The sequence below is a fragment of the Hypomesus transpacificus genome, chromosome 9, assembly GCF_021917145.1.
Source record: "Hypomesus transpacificus isolate Combined female chromosome 9, fHypTra1, whole genome shotgun sequence".
Lineage (NCBI taxonomy): Eukaryota > Metazoa > Chordata > Actinopteri > Osmeriformes > Osmeridae > Hypomesus > Hypomesus transpacificus.
In genome coordinates this window covers 15,408,409-15,425,189 of record NC_061068.1, presented here as the reverse complement: position 1 = coordinate 15,425,189, position 16,781 = coordinate 15,408,409, and the positions used below count along the sequence as shown (strand labels likewise).

At 46.7% G+C, this 16,781-nt stretch overlaps 2 protein-coding genes across 9 annotated transcripts in view; both read right to left on the bottom strand.

The window, feature by feature from the left end:
- Positions 1-16,781, bottom strand: part of LOC124471292 (NACHT, LRR and PYD domains-containing protein 12-like) — a 1,476,309-nt gene that overhangs the window by 478,902 nt on the left and 980,626 nt on the right. The window lies entirely within an intron of this gene.
- The window catches only part of LOC124471378, a 257,270-nt gene continuing 244,091 nt past the window's right edge, over positions 3,603-16,781 (bottom strand). For 2 of the 5 annotated variants that reach the window (XR_006956517.1, XR_006956516.1), the window contains one exon: positions 5,207-5,376. Coding sequence is in view for 1 of the 5 variants with exons in the window: in XM_047025870.1 (XP_046881826.1) it covers positions 3,787-3,808; positions 5,259-5,376; positions 5,616-5,671; positions 13,122-13,374 (449 nt within the window). In the remaining 4 variants the exon portion in view is untranslated. Of the gene's footprint in view, positions 3,809-4,189; positions 4,560-5,151; positions 5,377-5,615; positions 5,672-6,215; positions 6,411-13,121; positions 13,375-16,781 lie in introns of those variants that run through there. The other 3 variants (XM_047025870.1, XR_006956514.1, XR_006956515.1) reach the window with 3 other exon arrangements.

Here is a 16,781-nt window from a genome sequence, read left to right as displayed (position 1 = left end):
GTGCGTGTCTAGCCTGCTTGTCTCACTACCGTCCAGTTGCCCCCCTGTTGGCCAGAGCTGGGGCTGAAGCTTCCTTCCCTGCTGTTCTCAGACAGGAAGCTGCTGTTATCAGACAGGAAGCTGCTGTTATCAGACAGGAAGCTGCTGTTCTCAGAAGTTCACAAACCCCTCCAGGTAGAAACAAACATAGATATATGAGGGAACACATACCTGGAGAGACTCAACACATTTGACACTTTGTTCATGTCTGACACATTGATCAAAAGCAACATACAAATAGTTTTGCATTTAATAAGAACAGTAGATAATAAAGGTTCAGAATTGCATAAGTCTGACAGTATTTCAGTGAGTGGAGCCAAGGGACTCTATATTGTATCAGTTAATATCAGCATCATCTCAAATACTATATGCTAATGTAAAAGTGCAATAATAACAATATAATCATGTCAGAACTTGGTGCCAAAGCTTCCTCGGTGCCCGGAGCCCAGCCGCAAGCGCAAGGCTACCAGGAAGGCTGCAGGAGCTGAGAAGGAGACAGGGGCCAACAAGGGGCCCCTGCCAGAGTCTTGGAGGGTTGTGGAAGAAGCTGGAGCTGCTTATCGTTCAGCCCTGGCTGACGAGCTGGCAGGACTAGGCATGGTGGTGAGTAGAAGGCCCCAATCCACCTCCCTGGGTACTCCAGACTCCAGCCAGGCTCCTCCCCTCCTCTCCATCTTCCTCCACCTCTCCTATATCTCTGATACTGGCTCTGTTACTGTGCCTTGCTAAGTCTGTTTCTTGCCTTAAGGTGACTGGTGGTGCGAAGATGCTTCCCATCCCCCAGACCAGCTACTGTGAGTCTTTGTTCATTCATGTATCAACATTTAAATGATCACCTTCTGTCAAGAGAAGGGATCCACCAATCACATTGTGACTCTGCTCTTCCTCTAGGTGTTCTTCCAGCAATCAAAAGTTCCTCTCGCCCAGTGGAACCAATCAGAGCATCGGCCTCTGAAACACTCGGGCCCCTGGGCTGCAGAGCCACACCAGATGGAAGGGAGAGTGCGTACTCCTCTCCACCTCCGTCTCCACCTCCGTCTCCACCTCCGTCTCCACCTCCGTCTCCACCTCCGTCTCTACCTCTGTCCCCATGCCGACCTGAGGCGCAGTCTCCAGGTTCTTCTCCACCTTCGACCTTGAATGACCCCGTGACCCGGGAGACCACGCCCAGTCTTCTGTCATTGGAGGAGACCGGGGACGAGCTTTCTGTGTTGGAGGCCATGATGTCACATCCGTGAGTGCTCCTCCAAACGCTCCCCTTTAGACTATTGTCCTGTTCCGAATAATGTTACGATGTGTCGTCAGTTGTCATTGTACTGTGAAGTGATGTCAAACGTCAGTTCTTGTTCTCGTCACAGTCATTGGAAAATCATCAACAGGGTCCTGTTGAGAAAGGTAAATAAAATGTTTACGTGAATTGCTTTTACTCAGTCTGACAATCACCACTTGTATCTGAATTGCCAATTCACATATTTTTCTCCCTCCCTCCCTCCCTCCCTCCCTCCCTCCCTCCCTCCCAGAACAAGAGCGTAGCTGAGCTGCAGGAGCGCTCGAAGGAGGTCATGGAGTGGGTTCTCAAGGTGACCAACGAGGTGGTCTTGCCCGCCATGGCCCTTTACCAGGTCCTCCACATCCGCAAAGACCAAGATGGCTGCCCGCTGTCCGCCGCCATCTCCTACAGCAGCTGTGACTCCCACAGTGACAGGTCCTCTTCCGCAGGGCTACTGTCCCCAGCCAGCCCTGTCACTGGCTCTCTGACTGGGATGGTATGTTTCAACCCTGCTGATTCTCCCCAGGACCAGGCCTCTTTTCTGGGCTCTGCCCACCCCTACGTCCCCCAGGGTGTTCTGAGAATGATCTCAGAGAGGTTCCATCCTCTGCTGATAGGAGGGCAGGGATCCAGGCCCCAGGGCAGGCTGCTGGGTGGCAGGCCTCCGATGTTGGACTCTGATAGGCCCATGGAGGAGGACGTCCTCGCCACGGCATCCCTCACCGTGGCAGAGATCCTGTTGAAGGTGCAGGCGGTGATGGATAAACAAGAGCACGATGCAGAGGACAAGCTGTCAGCCTGTGTGGAGGAGCTCTACAAGTCTGTCATGGGAGAGGTGCTGGAGAAGTTTGCACTCCACCACCCCAGCTGCTTGCTGTCGGACTGCCATGTGACCAGCATCTCCCAGGACCTGATATACAACGCCTGGCAGGATGCCAAGGAGAAGATTCAGGTCCTCGCCAACAGTCACACCGATGCCATCAATGAGCTGGTGTCCCCGTGGCCCCCGTCGTCTGCCGACACAAGGGAGAGGATGGAGATGGCCTCCTTCCTCACTGGCAGCGTGGCGGAGGCAGAAGAGATGGAGAAGGCGATGGCTCCGCCCAGCCGCGTGACATCACCAACCCTCTGCTCCCTGAAGGAGAGCCTCTCTGGAATCCTGGCCCGCCACGCCCTGTTCCAGAGCCCGGGCGTGGTCCCCACGGAGGAGAAGCTGGAGCTGGTGAGGATGGTGGGGGGCTTCCTCCAGGAGATGGAGCCCACAGAAGGAGGCTCTTCCCTGGACCAGCCCCAAGAGGCCTACGAGGCCTCCCTGGTCCAGAGTATGGCCACGGCCTGCAATGTAATCCACAACGTCCTGAAGAACTTCCACGCAGCCCAGCAGCTGATTGGGCAAGTGGAGGTGGCTGACTTCCTGCAGCCTGGAAGTAAGACCTTCACCATGGTGGTGGAGTGTGTTAGCCAGAGCCTGCTAGGAGACGTTGCTGTGGAGCTGGATGCCCTGAGGAGGAGGAGGAGCCTGGAAGCCAGCAGCAACAGTGGGAGGAGCAGCAGGAATCAGGAATGCCTCCCTCTTGACACCCGGCAGGAGCGACCAGTGGAGTGCAGCTCTGCTAGCAAGGAGGAGCAGGAGGAGGAGGATCCTCAGAAGAAGGAGGAGACCGCCCCTCCCTCCTCCAGGAGCACTAGCGCCTGGAGCGAGGCTAGCAGTGCTGCCAGCTGCCAAGACCTCAGCCTCACCGCTGAAAACATGCTGGACATCATCATGCGGATGGCCCACTTGGCCTCCAGATCCTCCCCTGACGACGACGACAAACGCGATGGAGGCTCCTCCGTCAAATCGTTCGACCAGGAGGAGTACGACCTGGGGCGCCTGCTGGCATCCCACAGCATGTGCACCAGGATGTTCCAGGGGAGGATCCAACACTTCTCCGAGCAGTTGATTAACTGCATTTATCAGCTTCTCCTGGACACCCGGATGGGACGACTCCCCTCGACACCCCATTGTCGCTTCGAGCCCAACTTCCAGAACCTGGAGGACAAGGAACGTCTGGACCAGGAGCTGTTCACCCCTCTGCTGTACAATTTTTTCCAGACGGCCTTCAAGAGCCTGATGGGGAACCTTCTGGGCGAAGAAGACCTCACGGACGACCACCGGGCATCCTGCAGCGATGCGTCCTCGGACGGCAGTGACAGCAGCAGTGACAGCAGCAGTGACAGCAGCAGTGACAGCAGCAGTGACAGCAGCAGTGACAGAAGCAGTGACAGCAGCAGTGACAGAAGCAGTGACAGCAGCAGTGACAGCAGCAGTGACAGCAGCAGTGACAGCAGTGACTGTCCCTCCCTGGACTGGTCCCGAGGGATGACGCCGGGCCCCAGGCATGGGGTTGAGGGTAGTAGGAGATCACAGAGCAGGTTGAAGCCCTCCTGCAGCCAGGATCAGAGGCGCGCGCTGGAGGCCATTTGTGAGGTGTTGACTACCCAGGCGGGAAGTGACCTCTACAAGACACGCAACGACCCACAAGAAAACATGGTTGTTGTCCGCAAAGGTAGAGACATTTTTTTACCTTTGGATATAAAAAAAGGGTAACTATGCTTTTGTAAGACATGCGATTGTAAGAAAGATTTGTAAGTATTGAGATCTGCTGAATGACAGTGTAGTTCAAGTAAATAACTATAATAATAGTATTGTAGTTAACAGACAAAATATGATATGAGAAAAGTAAGGTTAATCGCTATAATAGTAATAGTGTAGTTAAAAGTGAGTTTTCTTGTGCCAGGCCTTGATGCTGAAGCCATGGCCAGGGTCTGTAACCTAGCCAGCTCCTCCTCTGAAGACCAAGTGACAACCGGAAGTCTCGATCCAGAGTCAGGTCTCACCAGCCAGCAAGTAGGACAGCCTGAGATGGATGAAAACGAAAACGCTGACTACCCTGATGATTTCCACGAAGAGGAAGAAGGGTCAGATTGCCAGACAATTGCCAAGGGTGCATTGATCGAGGAAGAAGAGAAGGATGAAGATATTGGAGCTGCAGGCATCCCTGAGGAGATCCAGGATCATCCCTCTCTACCCGTGAGCCCCTCTGAGACCCCCTCCCTCCAGCCCGGGGAGGTTCTGATCCAGGAGAAGGTCCTGATGCCCCCCCGGCCCAGCGCCCTGCACCACCAGACCCTGCATGACCTGCTGCACAGGCTGGTGGGACGCCTGGCCCTCCAGGGGCCCCTTCGTTCCTGCTTCACCCCCACCAACTCGGAGATAAAGTCTGTCCTCTTCCAAGACGTGAGCTGGTTTCTCTGGAACCAGGCCGGGATCGGCCTCGTCCTGGAGCACGAACCCCAGAACCCACTCTTCGGTGGCGCCGACGCCCTAGACGCCATGTTTGATGCGACCTACGCTGAGCTGATGCTCTGTTCCGATAGCAACAGGGCCCAGGTCCACTCCGCCCTCCAGGGAGGGGCAGGCATCGTCTGCATGGCCGAGAACGTCGCCACGGTGATCTGCCGTCACGCCGAGTTTTGGCGCCCTTCTGCCGTGTCGGGTGAGTCTCCTGATTTGGAAACAGGTTGTGAGGAGAAGGAGAGCGCAGACGACTCTGCTGGCTTGGAAAAGGCCGGTGGAAGTTCCAGCCCCTTCACATGCAACAGAAGCTTGGATGAAAGACTTGAGATGGAGTCTGCTGGCTTGGAAAAGGCCAGAAGACTCGCCTACTGCCTCTCATCCTCCTCCACTTCCCGGTCCTGCTACTCCTCCTCTTCTTCCACCTCTGTTCTCTCCTCTCCTTCGTTCTCCAAATCCTCCACCAGCTCCTCCACCTCCAGGGGCTCCATGGATCAGGCCCCTAGCCCAGAGGGACATCATTTGGGAAAGACCGACACCCCCGTCCTCCAGAGATGGTTCACACTGGTAAGCTGAAAACAACACCACACACTAGCACTAGGTCGAACTGACCTGAGCTGAGTCAGCGATGAGAAAGGACGACATGTGACAATCTCAATGAATCTGTGTTTCTTTGCTCTCACTTCCCAGAAGAAAGAGAAGACTTTCTTTAAGGATGGACAGAATGTGGCTGCCAAGGGAAGAAAGACAAGCAGAATATTCAAGACAAACAAAGTTTCTCCCCTTAGCGCTGAACGTGAGATCCTGACTGCATATTTGCTCATCTAGGCTTTCCCACTATAGTTGGCTCTCCCACCATTTCACACACACAGACTTGCACACACACAGGCATACAGATATGCACACACACACACACACACTATTTTTAAGTGAGAGGTCACAGTGCTGAAGTTCCGTGTGATGTCATACCTTGTTGTGTGATGGTGTTTCCTGTCCAGGTCCAGACCTTGGGGAGTCCTCCATTGCTGCAAGAAAGGAGAAGAAGAAGAAGAAAAAGTCTTTCAAAGCTTTCTTCCGGGGGATCACTACAGCTCTCTCCAGGGCTTTCTGCTTTGGTTGCGTGAAGGATATTCACCAGTAGAGAGCGCCACCTGCTTAGTCAACTGGCTGGCAGAGAAAGAGAAACTGTCACTACGGCAACAACTGTAGTTACTTCCCTCTTCTTCAGAAAGTGTAACCCATTTTCTTAGGATATTCCAATAAAAACCACTGGAATTTCGTTTATATCTCCTTTGTAATCGTTTAAGCTGTTTGTGTACAAGGTTGTGACATCACCATGTCAGGACTGCTGCCATACAGAGAGGCTGGTTAGCATTTGTTAGAGTAATTGTACAAAACCACTTTACATCAGTGTAAAAGTTACCTTAAACATGAGCTTTTCAAAAACGTTTAAATGCACATGACCAAACTACGTATTTTAAGAAGGCTACTTGAGTTAGTTCAGAATAGTTATTATTATTCCCCAATTTAAAAAGAGCCTTCTTTTGTAATGATTAGATTGAAACCCACCACCGTTCTTCTTTATTCCAAGTGGTCTTGCTTGCCTCTGCTCACACATGTTTAGCTAACACACACACAGAGACACACACAGTCACAAACTGTGCTGGTTCCTTCGTGCCAGATATTGATTTATGGTGTGTGAGCCACTCTGTTTGATAACTTGTATTTTTGGAGCAGTTGATCCGGTTTGCAGTATATTGGATTGCACACACACACGCACACACAGCACAGAAAATGAACCAGAACCATTTTGACTTTTTTGGAATCTTCACAAAACGTGATCTGCTAACAAAATTCACACTTGAGAATAGGACATTATTGTCATCCAAAGAACAGAGCTATGAGAAAGGGTGAGAAAAAGAGAGAGAGGCAGAGAGAGCCACAGACATTTCAGATGACCACTTGTAGAGGTGGTTTTTAATGAATTCCTGACCTGGAAAGAATTGCTGCATGAGTTCTTATCACCTGGGGGAAAGAGTTTTGGGACATCATGTTCTGAGGCTGTGTTGTTTCAACTGTGATTGTGTTTCGGAAACAATGTGTGGGTTGGTATATTTATAGTTAGTACTTCTAAAATAAAAACTACAAATGCTACACTGCTTTGCTTGCAGTGTTATTTTCTTTATTACAGTACACAGTATGTATGCCCTCTAGCCTCTAGCCTGCGATACAAGCTATAACCAAAAGAAAATAAACCCAAACAAAATACAGGTCAAAAAATACGGTAGTGGCACTTCAATAGTTCGACTTTGAACACGACCACACACAAATCCAAACATCTTCTCAGTTAGATTCCTTGGACACCACCACGCACTGTCATTTACCGTGCACCGTCCGGGAATCGCGAACCCAACTTTCCGCTAGAAAGTTACGTCACTTCCTAACCTCCCCAGATCCACCTGGTAACAAGGAGTGAGCTAATGATAGGAAGAGACTGAAAACAGATGCATCTTTTAACTAAACAGTTTAATACAAATATGTCTGATATAGGCTACCCCTATATTACTAAACAGCTAAATAATATTCTAAAGAGCTAAACAATGTACTAAAGAGTCAAACAATGTGAGATATCAAATATATATAAATATAAAATATAGATAAAAAATATAAAAAAATATGAAATCGGGCAGCGTAGTGCAAAATTGTTGTGGAAATGGTGGATGGACCTTTACCCTGTGTTCTGGCCCCCTCTTTCACCGACCGTCTCTGAAGGAGGGGATCCTTCACTGAATTGCTGCTTATTAAAATGCCACAAGGATACAACTTCACTTACTCCATGTTGTAGGCTACCATAGAGCTGCTGCCTGCAGCCATCCCCATCTCCCCCGTGCTGTCTGAACAATTTCGGAGCGCTACCATCTTTGTACTACATGACATCTGACTCATTCAGTCTCCAAACCCCGAGGAGAGAGGACCTCTGAAAGTTCGCTTAGGAAAGCCTTTTGTGTTGATATGTGTGAGGAATTATTTGATAAACAACAGGTTTACAGCTGGGAGAGGTCGTCTTTTACAAAATGATGAAGCCCATGTCACGGACCGCACGGCGTCTGAGGGCCGATGCATCACAAGACGCACCTATATTGTGTTTAACTCATTAGCATGGCCATATAAGCTGAGCTGTCTCTGACTTCGTTGTGGAGTCTACAGTGCGTGTCCACTACAGCGGCGCGGAGCGGCGGCTTCTGATCCATTTTCTATGAAACCGGGTGTTTCATAGCGGCTCCGCGCCGCTGCAGTGGACACGCACCGTTATTCTTAGTTTTGTTTTCGATGGCCGAGTGGCGTTTGACCGTTGTTCTGTAAACTTTATGCGCAAAGTACTCGCACTTTCATCTCAAGACGCAGACTCTTTGCCTGCTTTATCAAACCCCATAGGCAGTGCATATCATTGTCCAGGACGCGTTCACGACCTTTGCGCTGTCCTCTTCGGATCCTGGATTGACCCTGAATAACGAAGTAGGCCTATTCGCTGTGTGAACACAGTGCGTCTGGCACTTTCTGGCGGAGACTCGAAATGGTTGTGAGCTGGAAGGCGTATGGATTGACATAAGCCCTTTGGATTGGTTATAGCTGCCTGTGATGTCACCTCGTCTACTGCCTATCTCATGTTCCTGTGTTTTGCTTCCTGCATCATATTGTTTAGAGACAGGGAGTGCCTCCCCTCTACTCCGCTAAAGTCAAAGCTGTTTCCATGTCTGTGGTCATCAACAGCGGCGTAACAAGGACTTGGCGGGCCCGAGTGCAGATCTCACCAACGGGCCCCTTACCGACCTATCGTCAGGCGAAATTATTGAGTTTTCAGTTTAGCGATGCGCAAGGAAATTTAGGCTACTCATGATGTACAATTAAGGGTAACGACTGCTCCTTCTATGTGAAGATAGATTACGGTTTTCAAAAGTGAACGGCTCTGACTCGCGAGTCTCTGGCTCTAGATTATGCTTGCTACAACACGGAATGAGTATAATGGAACAGTCAGTCATGAGCCGACGTATCTGCGACATTTGAAATAGAGCACAGAGATGAGAAGAAAATCTGATCATTTACCAAGGCTTATCCGACGTTATGAATGACGTTTCGATCTGTCATGTGTGCTATCTGGGTACTAGTAAAAAAAAACTGTCACTTCGATGGTGAATATTTGATTTTATGTTCGTTAAATATGCTAGTTTACATTTAGTCTATCTAGCTTCAGCTATTTTCCGACTACATCCTGCACATAGTTTACTATATCTAACCTGGCCGCTGCCTGGTAGCCTAGGCCTATATGTGCATTTTTATGACGTTTAATAGCCATGTCAACTGCATACACCAGACAGTAAACGTTATGTAATTATTAGCCTACCCTGGTGGCTGAGTTTCACACTCATTGCTGTTGCCGAGCTGGGGGTCAGACGTAGCGTCCTCTTCAACACGCTTCGCCACAATCCAAATGAGGATAGTTTTGACAGCTTTGCCCCACTTACAAATTGCTCTTTTCGTTCCTGCCGCTTTCTGGAGCCACTTTTATGTTAAAGGGCATGGCATGGGGTAGCCTAATTCGCTTCAAAACGCTAATGCAACACAACTGTAGTATCCCAACAACAACTGTCTGTGGTATTCCAACAACTGGATGGGAACAATCGTGTGTGGGTGGGCGGGAATCTTTGACAACAATATTATCCAGACATCCTTGCTATTTTTCGAGGGCAATATTACTTAATAAAAACGACATTTGTTTCATTCAGCAAAAGGCAAATGAGGAAAAATTAATTATTTGCTGTTGTTAACACTGACTGTTTTTAAAATGTTTATTGGGCAGGTGATAGCTCATAATTCTGAATAACTGACACCATAATTGAGAAATGTTTGCGAATTGATAACACTGGATCATATGGGATCTTCAACGTACGGTTTTACAGCGGTGCAAGGGGCCCGGTCAGATTGCCTCAAGGGGCCCGGTCAAGTTGTCTCACTTTAACGGTGAGATCGAGGACGGGCCCCCTTTCGCCACGGGCCCTAGTGCACCTGCACTCCTTGCACTCCCTATAGTTACGCCACTGGTCATCAACAAATTGTCAAATAATTAAGCAAGTGTCTTGACTGAATTGTGTCTATGGTGTCAGAAACGGTTTTCGTTTAGAGAGAAACATATCGGGAAAGTGTCTTCTGTACCAGGAAGAGACAGAGCGCTCACCTCACCGGCTTCCACAGCAAGTCTGTGCGCTCTCACAACGCTCTCTGCCCCGCGCCTCATTCCGCTCATTAGAATCAGAATCAGAATGAGTTTTTATTGCCATTTAAGTACACGGAATTTACTGTGGCAGGAAGGTGCATACTGTCACGGCTCAGGGCAAGACCCAAATGTTGACAGCAGGGGCAGGTAGATGGGTAACACTTGTTCACTAGTCCAAATCGACAGGCTGACTCAGGTGATGGACAGGCAAGGTTTAGTACACAGGTAATCTAAATAGCCTACTACTGGGTAACACTGAGAGAAACCGGCTGGGACAACTCGGGAGACACACGAGATGAACTGTCAACCAGAACAGGGAGAGAGAGAGAGGTTAAATACAGAGGGAAACATTCAGCTGATAGGGAGCTCCTGGAGCGGGGGGGGGGGGAGGGAAAGGTTAGCACCGGTGAATCGAATTAGGATGTGACAGCACAAATCACACCAGCTTTATTTCATGCTTCCATGTTCTAGCCACACACACATGTACACACACACACACTTCTGACTGAGCTCTATTGCTTTATGTGGAGGAAATGTGACTGTGAGACACTACTGTTTATTTTATGTTGAACAACTACGAACAAAATAGGCATTTTAATCACGTTTGAAGTAAGGGCATTGAAGTAATATTTTAACTATCATTACATTTACATGGCTGACATTTAAGCAAGTTTCTTAGTAAGAGAGATATTTTTCCTTAGTTTTTCTGCTTTTTACTGCAGCACCCCTGAACCCTCACTCCTCAGTGGACTGTTATTTTAGAAGGTTTTTCGGTAATAGATACATGTTTTCTGCATTTTAACTGCAGCAACTGAACACTCAGAGTGGACTCTGTTGAACAAGTCACTAGAGAGTTGTTTCCCGTAATGGCAGGAGGAAGAGCGAGGATATGTGAGAGGGCATGAAGGCTTTCTTTTTGTCTGCATGTCCCAAAGTAAGATCGTTTTTATTTGAACTTTAAAGCAACACTGAACCCTTGCTGGGTGTAGGTGGGCTGAAGATGAAGTTCAGTTATTGACATTGTAATAAAACTCTTGAATAAAAATCTTTTCAGCTATTTTTTCATGTGTTAATGTTTAGGTTGGACTCTGCTGATTATCATGATCAGGTGAGTAGTCAGGTGCAATGTCTGCCCAAACCATATGACCCTACACATACAAACCTTCTAATAACGCCACATGTATGGCAGATCAAAGTCAGAACCTGTATGGACACTAGGTCAGGCCTGCAGCGACATGAGACCAGCATTGGATCTATTGTGTTTCCTTGCGCTAAGAGAGACAGGATCAGTCAACAGCATCTCTCTCTCTCTCTCTCTCTCTCTCTCTCTCTCTCTCTCTCTCTCTCTCTTTGTCAACAGCTCCCATGAATGTCTCACTTTGACACACGTATTATTTGAATATTAGGTTACTTACATAAACACGCACAATGTACTTCCACACCATTCCAGGGGGCTGTTGCACAAAAGTAGAATAAAGAAATCCAGGATAACTGAAAAAGCGCAGCTGGACTTAGTGTGATCCGCTCATCGCGGCATAGTGAAGCATATAAAATGTAAAAAAGGAAATACGGCTGCTGTTATTAGACAGAGAGAAAAGCCTGCCAGACAATCGCAGACCGACTGAAAACCTGTAAACCGACTCCGTTGCTACTGAGAAAAGAACCTTTCACCTGCCCCATTTATACTCGCTCAACTGTGCTGTACAGTACTGTGTGAAATGACTTTAATTGATTGATTGACTCCTATGATAAGTGGCATGATATAGAAACGTGGGCACACACATTATCCTACTTCTGATAATCATGGCATGGTAACCCTAACAGGTAACCAGCTGTTTTGGATGAACCCCAAACCAAGTAACCTCCAAAATGACCTGAATGTTAGATGTAATAATTGTTTATAGTACTTCACACCAACATGAGTAGTGCTATCACATAATAAAGACAATATGAGGGCATTACATGAGTGTTGTGTGTTTGTTTGACATAAAATACAAATGTATGTATCATAGAAACCTCACAAAGTTACGTGGACGCTGGTCACAAATACATTTGACACCTTCAGTACTGTTATTTGGGTAGAATATTACTACATATACAGGCTACTACGTGATGAGTAGCCTACATTTGGGTAGTGTCTACGGTAACTAGTTGATTCAGAAGAACCTAAACAACATGTTGCCTGAAGGCCAACGTAGTTAATACATTTGTGACTGAATTCCTAATATTCTCATGTGCTTCAGTAGCTCGCGACGTAATGCAATGGTTTCCTGCTATGGATGTGTTTTTACTCGTGGAATCGAATCCCACTCGAATCTTTTATTTTCTTAGCTTCCATTTATTATGGTGTGAATGGCTGTAATGTAGTGATCACTACATTTGTTCAGAATATAAACTTATGAAATGAATTGATTTCAAAAGATATAGCGAAGAAACACTCAGCCATCGGCTACATGAAATCGCTTTGGAAACGAATGTTTCCATGTTGTGTTACGCGTATTTTGATCGTATTGTCTGGGATAACAGCGACGTTCTTAGTATGAATTTTTAATATGCGGTGTCAGAAGGAGCTTTGATGTCGTGGTAAATACGGCTATTGCCTCGGAACAACCCCAAATACGTTATTAGTAGCCTACATTCAGGTAGTGTCTATGGTAACCAGTTGTTCCAGAAGAAACCAAATCAAGATGTTACCTGAAGGCCAAAGTGGTTATTAACTAGGCCAAGGTGGTCACACCACCGAAAGAAAGTCAGCCAGCTTACCACATGACCCCTCACAGTGGATCACATGACCCCTCACAGTGGATTACATGACCCCTCACAGTGGATCACATGACCCCTCACAGTGGATCACATGCGTGTGCTCTGTACAGTGTGGATGACAGCCTCAGACAGACCTCTGTGTTCTAACAGGTCCCTCTCAGTAGCCAAGCCATGAGAGGACCTCCCATCACAGGCGGGCTCTTCACCGTGCTTCCGGCTTAGGAGAGCATCCTTCCACTGAGGGAGAGGCCTCGTCCATCCACCCCCAACGGTGGTTCATCCCCGTGACATCAGGTCTGCTCCTTTGTTGAGCAGGTCTGGGATATGCAGGGCCCTCAGGGAGGTGAGACAAGACAGGTACTCATGCAGGCACCGAAATATGTCCTTTGAGCCTTCTTATACTAAAAATGGACAGATACAAACAGATGGGTTTTACTTACAGCAAAACTATGATTGTTCCCAAACGACCTCCTAGTGAAGTTCCTAAACCATGTGACTGGTTCCTGTGTGTGTGTGACCCTGCCCATCTCCCCCTGGCCTCCTCCAGGTAGATGGAGCCCAGGTGCAGGTAGATGGGATGTGTGTCTGAGGCGTCCACCACTAAGTCCAGGGTCCTCTCATAGCCCTCCTGAGCCTTCCTGTGCTCCCCAGTCTGGTAGTGCAGGTGACCGTCCAGAGCCACACGTCTGGGTCCTGCAGAGAGGGGAACCATCAGGAGAGAGATTACACATCAACATCTGATTGATCTGGTTAACACATGTGTGGTGTGCTTGCAGGTACTGAATGGACATCTCCCTACAATCTCTGCTGAGTCTAGGTTTACATTTAATTGACTATTCTTCATTTCTAAAACAAAGAGCCCATCATGATGTGTCAGTAGCTGCTCCTGGTCTGTAGGTTGTTTGAGGCTCCTGGAAGCTGTGGTTGAGCGCCTCCTGCAGGCTGAGCTGGGCACTGCTGTACTCTGCCCTCAGCAGCTGCAGCCTGGCCATGGCCCCCCTCTGGACTAGACCCCGAAGCCATTTGTTTTGAGAATAATGGCTGGCTGATGAAGTTATTGGCTGGCTAGCCAGCTCAGCCAAAACCTAAATGGCTGCTGCAGCTACAAATGGCTGAAGTTCCCCCCTCGCCCCCGCCGAAACAAAGTTCTAACTGGAACAGGTTAATGTAATAGTCTAATGTAAGATTGGACATATTTTCGTCATATTTCCCCTAAAGCAATATGCGCAGCATGGTGGCAGAAAACCGGGAAAATATAGCCTTTATAACGGCTCGAGAATTACACGGATTATACAAATAGTTCGATTTAAAAAGACCAAAAAGGTCGAGGAGGACAGACTTTAAGAGAGAAAGCGATTCCCCATTGATCTGTCACATCAGAATTTTTATTTTGTTGCACAAAAGTCTTGAAATTTGAGTGAGAATGTCGGTAGACCGCATAGTAGGCTATTAGGCGGCATCAATGTCTTCACGTCATGTCACAAAGTTAATAATTTGACAGTTTTACACCAAAAAAAGTTGTGCAGTTAAGCTTTCAAGAGATATTGGAACTCTGCTTTTTGTACCTAAAATACAAACGTGAGCAAAGGCAGCAATCGCTATCGAATCAACAGACGTGCAATTTACTGTAGCTAGCAGGGGAAGAATACAAACATCGAAAATCACCAGTTAACTTAATTTAAATTAACAAGAACTATAGACTAATACAATAACAGGCTGAACTAACAACATAGGTTATACGATTTACAGTTTCATAAGGACGCACACACGCAATCTCAGCTGCGGTATGAAGCGCGTGTCCGTGCTATTCTCCGACATGCTCTCGAACAATCCCTGCTGATTGAGGGCCTTAAATTTTGTACAGCCTTATTTATGATACCATGGCGGCAGAAATTTAGCAGTGGCGGGCCGCCACGGCAAAATCAACATAGAGGAAAGAGTACAAAAATATCGATAAAACACTACTAGTAGTCCTGGCACAACGACAAATGGCATTCTTGTCCTGACAAAACAGCATTCTTACTTCCATAAACCGAAGATCTAACTAAAGTCTGAGTAGCCTATCCAACGTAGAAATTAGGAAAGTAGGCCTATGTAAGAACAACACAATTACCTTTTCTAGTTGTTTCTGCCATTTCAGTGCAGCGGGAGAGAAAAATGCATTCCTTCTTTTACTGTCAATGTCTATTATATGATCATTACTATCAGAAAACGCGCAATTTTAATTGGTCATCAATTCACTATGAGTCCTGTGTATCATAGCAACGAGCACGAAACTGTGGCGAATCCGGTGTGCAAAATTGATTTAGTTTATCATTTATTTTTCGTGTGTGTAGCCTATGTCTCTATGTGATAGATAGAATTATTGTTTGATGCAAATCATTTCAGCTGGCTCAGCCAAAAAATATCAGATGGCGGCTCAATTTGGCTAACAAAATTATTAGCTGGCTTTGGCTGAAACTGAAATGGCGCCGCTTGGCGGCGCTTGGCGGCCCTTGGCGGCGCTTGGCGGCGGCTTCGGGGTCTACTCTGGACACAGCAGTTCCTGGACCAGAGCCCGCTGAGACATCTGCACACACACACATTCACACACACACACAGTATATACACATACACACACACAGCAGCGGCCGGCTCATAGAGGGCGCTAGGGCGCCGCCCCACCACTGCTGCATCACATTCCGACCTGAAAAATTAATTTAATAAGACTTAAAAAGAAAGAAAAACATGTCTAATGAGTAAAGTCAATATTATATAGCTAATAGAATATTGAATCTGCAAAAAAACGTGGAAGAAAAAAAACCTACGTTGTCTAAAGCAGAGCCATAGAAAAAGAGAGTTGCGACACTTCCATAGACTCCCATTGTTATCGAGGAATGCGGAAGTTAAGCGTGTCTCATGCAACCTATAGTTCCAAACATTGTATTTTCCACCGTTGAACCCCATTAATTTTCAGTGTCTACAAAGTAAGTTAGCTGGTAAATTGATGAAAATCATGCATTTTTTCATATTTCAACCACCACATATCAATTGTTATGAGTAGTATTTCATATGGCCAACTTAAGATAAACATTTTCGTAAGATTATAGCTTGTTAGATTCTAAATGCAGTTAGAGCTGTTAAAGCCATATATGGCTTATGGGGTCCGAAGCAAGTGAGCTGGTAAATTGATGAAAATCCTGCATTTTTTCATATTTCAAACACCACATATCAATTGTTATTAGTAGTATTTCATATTGCCAGCTGTAGAGAAAATGTATTGTAAGATTATGGCTTGTTAGATTATAGCTTGTTAGATTCTAAATGCAGTTTGCCCTAGACTATAGTAGAGCTATGCAACACTTTTACTGTAGCTAGCTAAAGAGCATGTGTATCAACCAGAAGTTCGTTGGTTTATAGTCTGTCAAATTAGTTCTAGTTATTGGTGTTCTTTGGCATACACAGTTTACAGAATCTGCTCTTATTAGCCTATAGTACATCTGATTATAGCTAGCAACAATGAATTGCAGATTAAAGCCTTGGGTCCCCTATCGTCCAGCAACGCTCGGCAGGAATTTCAGGTCCACTCAATAGCTAGCTAGTTGGTTAGCTCAACTAGATGCATCTACTACTGCGGTCTAAGTTTTGTGAAAAGCAGACATTAAGATCACCTGCTCACTACAAACAAAAGGAGTGGAAGAACACTGGACATATTGTACAATAAAATGTTTTATTGAATTGCAGTTGGTTGCCTTGTATATTCTGTTCAATTTTTTTCTATTGAACAGTTGTCGGTGATCATGGTTAGATTCAACTTGCATCAAGTACAAACGTGTTGTTAATGTGGTAAATTGTAAGTGGGCTGATGAAGAAAAAAAAAGTTGAACAAATCCCATTTACTTCAACAGTCGAAGGTTAAACGTTAAGTGGAACAATATAGGCTAGCATAGCCATTTCCAGCTCTGCTTCACAATATTGTGTTATGCATTATAAGTTAATGTTATACATACATGTTAATAAAGTAGCATACATACATGATACAACACACCAGTAACCAATTGATATTGTGTTAATATACCGAAAATATCCGTGAATCGAGATGGTGCTGCTGTCGGTCCCGC